General features: G+C 44.2%; 2 protein-coding genes across 3 annotated transcripts in view; one reads left to right on the top strand and one right to left on the bottom strand.

Annotated features, from left to right (window-relative positions):
- LOC118411424 overlaps positions 1-2,932 on the top strand; it is a 4,003-nt gene extending 1,071 nt beyond the window's left edge. For both annotated transcript variants that reach the window (XM_035813702.1, XM_035813703.1), the window contains exons 2-6: positions 56-236; positions 923-1,040; positions 1,314-1,529; positions 2,011-2,149; positions 2,587-2,932. In XM_035813702.1, the coding sequence (XP_035669595.1) occupies positions 171-236; positions 923-1,040; positions 1,314-1,529; positions 2,011-2,149; positions 2,587-2,812 (765 nt within the window). In that variant the 5' untranslated portion in view covers positions 56-170 and the 3' untranslated portion in view covers positions 2,813-2,932. The remainder of the gene's footprint in view (positions 1-55; positions 237-922; positions 1,041-1,313; positions 1,530-2,010; positions 2,150-2,586) is intronic.
- Positions 2,933-5,320: 2,388 nt separating this feature from the next.
- Positions 5,321-10,736, bottom strand: part of LOC118411884 (protein transport protein Sec24A-like) — a 22,665-nt gene continuing 17,249 nt past the window's right edge. The window contains exons 20-26 of the mRNA XM_035814376.1: positions 10,609-10,719; positions 9,257-9,432; positions 8,166-8,303; positions 7,514-7,618; positions 6,730-6,822; positions 6,295-6,398; positions 5,321-5,601 (exon numbers count right to left, since the gene is read on the bottom strand). Coding sequence (XP_035670269.1) covers positions 5,487-5,601; positions 6,295-6,398; positions 6,730-6,822; positions 7,514-7,618; positions 8,166-8,303; positions 9,257-9,432; positions 10,609-10,719 — 842 coding nt within the window. The 3' untranslated portion in view covers positions 5,321-5,486. The remainder of the gene's footprint in view (positions 5,602-6,294; positions 6,399-6,729; positions 6,823-7,513; positions 7,619-8,165; positions 8,304-9,256; positions 9,433-10,608; positions 10,720-10,736) is intronic.

The raw sequence follows: 10,736 nt of genomic DNA, 5'->3' as shown, positions 1-10,736 counted from the left end.
AGATATGCAGTGTACATAACAGTGTCCAAACGGTCTTATGCTTGTCACTTGCCAGCTTTTACCAACCCACATCTGTCAAGCCGGACGACCAGGGGGTCAGATATACACCAGTGAACGGCTGCCGTGACCTTAGTCTTCAGGTTGACCTTGAGACCCATGTCCGGTGAAAGATGCCGGTTCTGTGCTGCTGTTTTGGCGGAGACACGGAGGGAGAGGGGAGGGGGTCCGCGGACGAGGTAAATGAACGGTTTATTCTTTCTGATGACAATCCTTACAACAGATACAATGCATGTCTCGTCTGAAAGAGAATTACATTGATAAGAAACATGCCGAACTTGCACTCCGGGAGCACCTGAGAGCCAATCAGTGCAGTCGTCTTGCTCTATGATTGCTCTATGAGTAAAACAAACACACAAACGGGAAATGATAACAATAACAACTCCGCATACATGTATTTCCTAATAGAGTTCGATCTAGTCTCCAAGCAGACCCTACGGTGCTTTAGCAATAGTATCAAAGCTGGCAAGGGACTTGGTATAGCGGCACCAGGTGCCCGTTTGACTCCCTTTGGCCGGCTATACTCCTTTGCCAGCTTTGATATTATCTCTAAGGCACCGTAGGGTCTGCTTGGAGACTAAGTTTGATCATCATCATCATCATCATATCGCTGTCTGAGCAGGTGGGGCCAAGTTTACAGATTTGTAACAAATGCTGTATGGTTTGCAGCTCCTCTCCACATGGGCAGGCGCGCAGACTCCCAGGCAGCTTTGACCTACACCGGTAGATGTCAAATTACAAATTACATGTGTCAGTCATTCTGAGGAGGGACGAGAATTTGTCTGTTTTACGTGTTGGACAGAAGAATAAACTTTACACAATACCTTTCTGTCCCTTTCCCACCCCACCATCCTGTCTTCTATAGAAAACGTCCCTGCTCCGGCGCAAAGTCGTGGAACCTCCCTTGTCACGTGGGGGCACCGGAAGTGACGCACACGTGACGTCAGTGAGATTCAGCAAGCGGGTCCGTAAGAAGGGGACAGGTGAGGATTGCAACTGAGTTGTTACTGACCGCGTTTGGTTGTGTTTGCTGCCTGGCTGTTTGGCTGGTTGGTCTGTGGTTGTTTGGTTGATCGGTTGGTTGAAATGAAAAAAGAATGAGCAGGTGATACGTAAACTGCACTTGCGTGAATGTTTTGTCAGCATTTTTTTCTGTATCAGTGACTGTTTATATTTTTGCTTCGTTTACTGAGAAAGAAACCGTCACATGTAAGCATTTGTTCGGCGTCAGTAACAGATTTTTCTCCTAATTGAAGAATCTCCGACTCACGATCACGAAGAAAAAGTCCGGATCTTCAGAGTGCAGGTGGCGCACTTGGACGAGATGTACAGCGACGCCTCGCAGCTGCTGTCGGAACTGCAACAGGAGCACCAGAAGTTGATAAAAGGACTGAGGAGATTCAAGGCGCTGTTTGGCTGCGACGAGGCCAAGAGTCTGTCGGCTTGTCTGGAGGAAATCAACAGCAGACAAAGTACGCCACGTCTACTAAACATCATGGGAGACTGTTTTAATTTCAATTTTGTCTTTAAATGAACCGCTTTTCGTCATTGTGAAATGATGGCAACATAATGCTCGTGTTCAATTTGATAGAATATGAGAGAAACGTACGATTTGTACTTAATAATGAACGAATATTTTTGCTACGTTCTCGTGATATTTTACACTGACTTCTGTAGTAATTTTCCAGTACAGTAGTAATACACTGGAAATGCAAACTCGCTGTGTAATCGACGCTTACACACACCCTGGTAGAATCAAACAAACAAACAAACAAACAAACAAACAAACAAACAAACAAACAGACAAACACTTGCAGTGGAGACGTGACAGCCAAACCCTAAAAAATTAATAGATCCACCACGTAATTTTTAAGATTCATAGTAAGCAGACGAATTCTCTTATGACGCAATGGAACTAGTGAGTAAAACTTTCCCGTCCGTTTGTTTCCGCAGACGGCACGACGTATCACGTGATGTTCTCCAGCGCGCACTCCTTCTCCCTCTGTCCCGAGGGTGACGTCACCGCGCCCGAGGTCCAACAGGCCGTGGCCGAGGTCGCCAGCCTCAACACCGCGCTGAGGGAAATCATCAGGTAACGTTGTCCCGCACGCACAGCCAGGGCTGCCTAACTAGCCCGTGGTTATAACAAAGGGCTAACCTTGCTGACGCTGGTGACAGAGACAAATGACTAGCCTCTACCAGGCTCCGTGGATCGGTAGAATCATTATCCTCACCACGAGTGGTGAGAAAACGTACTCTTCTGGCCGGCTAACTCCCCTAGCATACTATAGAATCTATTTGTCCAATTTCTACAATTAGACCACCGATCCACGAAGCCTGGTAGAGGCTAACAAATGACAGATGGAATTTGACATTGACAGCATACTAGTAATAAGATATATAAAAATATTTGATTAAATAGTACATTGTACATAAAAAAAACATAATCGTCATGACCAGTAGCTGTCCCATAATTAGCCTTAGATCATCTATCTATCAAAAGTATATAATTTTTGCTTTATTTCTCAGTCGCGCCCCGAGACTTCAGCTCAGCCTACAAAGGATTGTGGGAGAGCAGGCGTCTGACCGGGAGCGGGTGGAGCGGGAGCACACTGCCTGGGCGGACCGGCAGAGGGCGCTGCTCAACTTCGACAAGAACCTGGGCGTGTTCGAGAAGGGCCTGAGCGGGGTGGGGGAGATCTACGGGCAGGCGGAGGGCGTGCTGAAGGACGTCAAGGTCGCGGTGGACAGCTGAGGGCACGTGAAGGGCACGTGGTCTTCACGTGATCTGATAATGCCGATTCCTTAAAGGCAACCTAAGCAATATTACAGCGTCGAAGTGGAAATATTCTGAATAAGGCAATCTGCATGATATTGACATCTACTGCACTGTATTCTCACAGTTACATCATAATTTGACACTTTGAGCGGTTAAAAACAGCCCAGAGACAAGTTGCACGAGGATATTCCTTATTATTGTACCCCCCAAAAATAAGGATTTGATCTGGAATCCTTGTGCAACTCATTCCCGCGCATCAGAATTGATTTTCACCTGATTTAAAAAGTAAGAGATGGTCTACATGGCAACATTTTGTAAGGTAGCCTAGACTGTACCCGCAGAAGTGACACTAGTAAAGTAGCCTTGAGTATAGTTGTAGAAGAGGCCTACTCTCCAAGCAGGGGTTGGTGGGAAAAATCGTGACGTTTTCCTTTCATATTTTTTTTTCGACTGGTCTTCCCACCAAAGGGGAAACGTCACGATTTTTCCCACCAACCTCTGCTTGGAGAGTAGAAGAGGCCGTCCATGCCTTATGTTAAGGAACTTTATTGAATCAGAGACTGGACTATGTGATAAGGACCTGATTGTAACGATGAGGGATAGACTGTACTGCAAGCGAGCCATGAGAGTAGTTGTAGATGTAACACTATTGAAGTAGCTTTGAGAGTAGAAGTGACACTAGTGAGGTAGTAATTTCTATAGTTGTAGAAATGGCATTAGTGAGATAGCCATGAGAGTAGTTGTAGATGTAACACTATTGAGGTAGCTTTGATAGTAATTGTAGAAGTAACACCAGTGTAATTTCTATAGTTGTAGAAATGGCATTAGTGAGATAGCCTTGAGTGTAGTTGTAGACATAAAATTAGTTGACTGGTGCACAATTTGTAGGAATATGTGAACATGTGCACAGCTTATAATTCAAGCAAAAGAGGAATTATATAATGAACATTTAAACCATGAAAGTTAACTTACAAAATACAATTACTGACTAAGAAACTGTTTAGAAAATAAAGTTAAGCAAATGTCAGTTTTATTTTGTACGAGTAGTTCGTTAAGAAATAGTTGGTCTCGTAAAAACTGAAATCCTTATGGCAGAAGTGTTGACAAAAACGTTGCTGAGTCAAGCCGCTCTAACAAGCTCTTCTGGGAATGCCTGTCTTCAAGTGAGTGAGTGAAGGAGTGACACTTTAACCGAACAGGGTGAGCCAGTGGGATGGACAGGAAAAAAGAGAAACAACTGATTTGGAGTCTGTAAAACCGTTTATTTTCTTCCATCCTTTGTTCTTAGTACAAGAATTATAAAGTGTCATATTCTGCCTGCCCAACTCTTTATACAGCTTTTTTGCTATCTTTCCTTTTCAATAGTGTACTTCTGTGTCTTGTTTCAATTTTGATTTAACCATACATGTTTTTCTTTTGCACACTGGCACCAGATTGGAGGCAGCAGAAGAATGTGATCCATAATATTGAATTGGAGGCGCCTTTACTGTATCAACATGATACATGAAATAATTTGGGTTGCTTCTTTTACACATTAGTCTGTATACATGGGATAGAAACTATGGGAAACAAGAACACATTAATGTACACAAAAAGTCCATACATGTACCCCCATTGTTACTTTGTCAAGTGTATTGTATTATATACCACTGGAAAGCTTATTCATAAAATTTTGGCTTGTCACATGTGGTGACCCACTCACAGAAGTACTATAGTTCCAGGTTTGACCCATGGTTGTGTGATTAAACAATTGGGGGTACTATTGTACAGGGCATTAAAAATCTAAAAAGCTTTCCAGTGATACATAACACTGTACAATCCACAAAGCAACAACGGAGGTTCAAATAACTGAAATCAAGGTTCCTAACTTTTTGTGTAGAGTGTATATCACATCAGCACAGGAAAGCAGTTGTTTTTATAATGTTAAGGGATTCAAGATGCATTTTCCTAATTTCTGTAACTCAGATTCTAGATAATATTGCATTTTGGACATTAGAACCACCATTATAATTACAATGGGATAAATGTACACATTTATGTAACCTATTTCATAGCAAAGACCCAGACAGATGCTCAAAAAAGTTGCTGTTTCTGGGAAATTCACAACTTCTTCCTCCCACGCCACCGTTTCTATGGTAACAGCTATTGGCTGTTCACTTCTTTGAACAGGTCCAGAATTACGTGTTTCATTAAAATTTGTCTGAACCTGAACACATCTGAAGCATTGCTTGCTAAGGCCTGTATTCTGTTCTTTAAGGTTTCAAGGCAGGCAGCGCCGTCTAACCCATGGTACAAGCAGAACGCCCCCCTCCCCACATGGTACAAGCAGAACGCCCCCCTCCCCACATGGTACAAGCAGAACGAGAACGCCCCCCTCCCCACATGGTACAAGCAGAACGAGAACGCCCCCCTCCCCACATGGATAATAACATACATGGAACAGGACAATTGGCTGATATCTTACAGGAAGAAGAATTTTCTGCATTTCGCAAAATTATCATACAGATTGACATAAGCTCGTATCTATAACATCCTTCAAAATTTGTTTAACTAAAGCGAAATTTACATGAAGCAATTATTACGTCAGAACTTTGCAATAAAATTGAGCCTGTCTCGGCCCCGCAGTTCAGGCCGTGAGGGGTAGGGGGCGTTACTTGCAGGCCTCCTTCTGTATGTGCTGGAGGAACTCGTAATATGAGAACATGGACTCGGATCTGTCCTCCACAAGGTGCTGCAGGAACACCATCCTCTGTCTGCTGTCCTCTCTGGGAAGGAACGAATGAATTAGAGACTGAATGAAGGATTGTGTGTGCGGAGAAGAAAACAGGCATGACTAAATGGTAACATTTTGAAGTTTTTAACTGTCATTCAACACCAGAATCTGCGCAACTCAAATTTCGGTCGCACATCCGCCGACCTTCGTCAGGAGTGGTGACTCATGACGAAGGTCGACAGATGTGCAACCAAAAAATTGAGGTGAGGGATTTCTTATTGTTGAATGACAGCTAAAAACTTCAATATGGATTATACCAACACAAATGAGCTTTCATGCCAATAAAGGTAACATTATATACAAATACATATGCAAATACATGATGTTCACCATCACTTGGTGTAGCCTAACTACTGCTGTTTATTCTTACTCAAGACACATTTACTTATGTGGTGACCAGCCTCTCCAGCTCTGTTCTACCACTTGCTATACATTATGTAATCAAACACCACAGGGTGTTTGCTACACATACAGTAGCCATGGTGACAGGGGTCTAATCCAAATCATTGAACATATTTGTTTGGAGAAGAAACAGATCAAAAATAGTTTGTTTTTCTTACTTGAAGGTTAACATAAAAATGCAGGAAGGCTGTGCCAGTTTAATTTCATGGTTTAGAATTTGTGTCTCATTTCTAAATTTTTTTTTTAATTCTAAGCTTTACCTATATCACACGCAATCCCTTACCTGATAATTTGCAGGGGCGGGAAGAAAGGTCTCTGTTCTCGGAGCCAGCCCACGAAACTCCGGACACGCTCCGAGTCTGCGTTATCCAGCTCTGGGAGCTCAAACTGGGGAGGGAGAGGGGGGACAAGGAAGCATGAACCTTCAGCTGTCAATATTACAAACTAAGTTCACAACCTAAGGAGGACCTGAAGAAAACCTGAGGCAAACTTAGGCACACTCACACACATACACGCACACACGTGACCACCCACCCATTTACACGCATGCACACACACACACACAAACACTCAAGCACAAATGCACACCCTCACACACGCACGCACGCGCGCGCGCGCACGCACTCACACACACACACACATGCACAAATGCACACACACACACACACGTGCACACACACACGCACACACACACACACACACGATGTGTATTTCTCACCATCACATCAGGAATAGCAGCAAAACTCTCCGTGCCCAGCACATCAGTGCAGAACCGGACTGAGATGGACCGGCCCACGAACATGTACATGCCCTGCAGGGGGGTGGACAGCATTAGTTAGTTAGATTCTTCATGGCCAGTCCTTAGCATAATGTTGTGAATGATTACTTTATGTTATGTTTATGTACAGTTACTCATTACATGAGGATCAACAGATGATAAACCATGTGGTGAGTGTGAGATTTATTACTTGTTCTACTCCATTTTCCATTGTCCATCGTACATGTTGTTGTTCCATGGTTTAGACTTTAGATGTCGTACTATTCCGTTACAAACCTAATTCTTCAGTTTTTCACTTTCAATACACCCTTACATTAAATAATCCATTACTTTCACTACAACAGCATGCGAGTGCATAACATGTGAATACTATGACTCAAACCATTAAGTAGAAAAATTTGGAAACAACAACAACAAAATAAAAATTCATCTGCAGTTTATGATTCGAGTAGAAGAATTTTTAGAAAAAAAATTTCTTCAATATTTCCTAGTTTCTCCTCTATCACAAGTTTGGCTAAAGCCTGTTCACTGATAGAAAAAGGGCTGAATAATTTCAGGAATAAACGGAACCCAGACAGACCTACTATTCCGTGCAGACGACTTCTTAAAGAGAAATCCTTTAAATATTCCCCCTCTATCATAAGTTACAACAAAGTCTATTGACTCATAAAAAAAGAAGTGCTTAAACAAACACACAAACAAACAAACAAACAGGCAGACAGACCTCTCCATCGTCCAGTAGGAAGGCTCCGTCTCTGCTGAGCCGTTCTGACGACAGGGACAGGATCGGGGGCTGGGGGATGATCTGGTCTCGGATCGTCAGGGCTCCCTGGGGGTTCAACAGGAACAGAAGTAAGAAATACAACTTTTGACCAATTACTGACGTCACGCATCTGCAAGATCACGTGTTAATAAGATCACTCTAGCCAGTTTACGTTCCGAAGTGATCGGTCATCAGCGTTGATCATAAAGAAGGAGACAGTGGTAGCTGAAAATTTGATCCTTTGTGTTGAAAGAAAGTTTAGCTTTGTACAATGATTAGTACTAACACAGATGAGCTTCCATGATGACAAAAGTGAAATAGTTTTCTGTCAGGTATCTGCGAACAGAAAGCTCCTATCCCATTGCTGAGCCAGTGTCACTCACAGGGCAGAAGAATACATGCAGCTCACAGAACAAGTAGGTGAGCTCTTAGGACATTTTCAGTGGCGATATAGCTGGTGTTTTCTCCATCGATGGGCAAATGTTAGAGATCATAAGAACACTAGGGTACAGAGACAGGTTTTACCTGTATCAGTGACGAAAGTGAGAGTGAAGTGAAAGTGTTTACCTCGTCATTAAGGTTGTGCACAGCGTACATGTGCAGTTGTACTTACCTCGTCATTAAGGTTGTGCACAGCGTACATGTGCGGGTGGAGCGCCATGATGTTAGCCGCCAGAGGCAGCGCCTTTAGCTGGTTCATGGTGTTGACCCGGTCGTCCAGCCGCGTGCTCGTGCCCAGGCGGAACGCAGGCTGGGGGAAAAGATTATTGTTAGTTTGACTCGTTTTTTGTACATCTATGAAACTGCAGAAATTAATATTTTTACATGAGGAATCAGACTTAGTAGAGATCCCCATCAGAGTCTTTTTCCTGTGCTTGTGGATATTTGCTTACAGGCAGCCAGAACTGCAATTCATGTCAGTTTGGAATTATGGATTGAAACTCTGATTTGGGACAGACACTAGTCAGATGAATAGAAACAGTCTGTAGCGCCTCACGTGTTTGAGCAGGGCCAGGGTGTGTATGTGTGTCTGTGTGTAAGGTGTAGGGTGTGTGTGTGTGTGTGTGTGTGTAAGGTGTAGGGTGTGTGTGTAAGGTGTAGGGTGTGTGTAAGGTGTAGGGTGTGTGTGTGTGTGTGTGTGTGTAAGGTGTAGGGTGTGTGTGTAAGGTGTAGGGTGTGTGTAAGGTGTAGGGTGTGTGTAAGGTGTAGGGTGTGTGTAAGGTGTAGGGTGTGTGTAAGGTGTAGGGTGTGTGTGTAAGACTCACTTGTTTGAGCAGGGCCAGGGTGTGTGTGTGTGTGTGTGTGTGTGTGTAAGGTGTAGGGTGTGTGTGTAAGGTGTAGGGTGTGTGTGTATGGTGTAGGGTGTGTGTGTAAGACTCACATGTTTGAGCAGGGTCAGGGTGTGTGTGTGTGTGTGTAAGGTGTAGGGTGTGTGTGTAAGGTGTAGGGTGTGTGTGTATGGTGTAGGGTGTGTGTGTAAGACTCACATGTTTGAGCAGGGCCAGGGTGTGTGTGTGTGTGTGTAAGGTGTAGGGTGTGTGTGTAAGGTGTAGGGTGTGTGTGTATGGTGTAGGGTGTGTGTGTAAGGTGTAGGGTGTGTGTGTAAGGTGTAGGGTGTGTGTGTAAGGTGTAGGGTGTGTGTGTGTGTGTGTGTCTGTGAGTGAGTGTGTGTGTGTACGGAGTGAGTGTGTGTGTAAGACTCACGTGCTTGAGCAGGGCCAGTGTGTAGAGCGGGAAGAGGCGCAGCGACCACGGCGCCATGAGCGCGCCCAGCTGTTGCCCGGCAACCGAGCTGCGGTACTGCGCCAGACAGTCGATGCAGGCGTTGATGACGGCCTCCCGCGCGTCGCGTATGGACGACATGATGGACCGGTCCACCGCTGAAAACGATAAAACTGGGTTAACGCTAGTTCACATTTACCCGCAGGGATAACCAATATCTGTTGCTTTTAGAAACAGGATATTTAGGGATATCAAGTCCGTTGATTTGATCTCCCTAAACAACCAGTTGCTAAAACAACTGATAATAGTTACACTGCAAATAAAGGTGAACTAGCGTTAACAGCACAGAACAACTTTTGCTTTAGCTACCTGAAGACAGATCTAGAGAAAAGTTAACCCTTTCCCCTGCTTGGTTACACATGTACATGGACAGTTGCTTTAGCTAGCTAAAGACAGATGCAGAGAAAAGTTAACCCTTACCCATCCCTGGATGCACATGCATATTGTGTGTTTAACCTCAGCTAACTGAAGACAAATCAAGGGAAAAGTTAACCCTCACCCATCCGAGCTAACTAGAGAAAAGTTAACCCTCACCCATCCGAGCTAACTAGAGAAAAGTTAACCCTCACCCATCCGAGCTAACTAGAGAAAAGTTAACCCTCACCCATCCAAGCTAACTAGAGAAAAGTTAACCCTTACCCATCCATGGATGCACAGTGTGCATGGATGCATATTGTGTGTTTAACCTCAGCTAACTGAAGACAGATCTAGGGAAAAGTTAACCCTCACCCATCCAAGCTAACTAGAGAAAAGTTAACCCTCACCCATCCAAGCTAACTAGAGAAAAGTTAACCCTCACCCATCCAAGAGAAAAGTTAACCCTCACCCATCCAAGCTAACTAGAGAAAAGTTAACCCTCACCCATCCAAGCTAACTAGAGAACAGTTAACCCTTACCCATCCCTGGATTCACACGTATATATTGTGTGTTTAACCTCATCTAAATGAAGACAGATCTAGGGAAAAGTTAACCCTCACCCATCCAAGCTAACTAGAGAAAAGTTAACCCTCACCCATCCAAGCTAACTAGAGAAAAGTTAACCCTCACCTATCCAAGCTAACTAGAGAAAAGTTAACCCTCACCCATCCGAGCTAACTAGAGAAAAGTTAACCCTCACCTATCCAAGCTAACTAGAGAAAAGTTAACCCTCACCTATCCAAGCTAACTAGAGAAAAGTTAACCCTTACCCATCCGAGCTAACTAGAGAAAAGTTAACCCTCACCCATCCGACCTCAGCTAACTGAAGACAGATCAAGGGAAAAGTTAACCCTTACCCATCCGAGCCAGGAGCCCCACGACGGCCTGCTGGTCGGCCCCTGCGTAGATCTCAGTGATGTTACTGCTGACGGGCAGCGCCATGGTGTGCACACGGATCCGCCGCTCTCCTGGAGGGGACACAACA

This window comes from Branchiostoma floridae, chromosome 3 (assembly GCF_000003815.2).
Source record: "Branchiostoma floridae strain S238N-H82 chromosome 3, Bfl_VNyyK, whole genome shotgun sequence".
Classification (NCBI taxonomy): domain Eukaryota; kingdom Metazoa; phylum Chordata; class Leptocardii; order Amphioxiformes; family Branchiostomatidae; genus Branchiostoma; species Branchiostoma floridae.
Note: the sequence above shows the minus strand (reverse complement) of the source record. Positions and strands in the feature narration are given on the sequence as shown.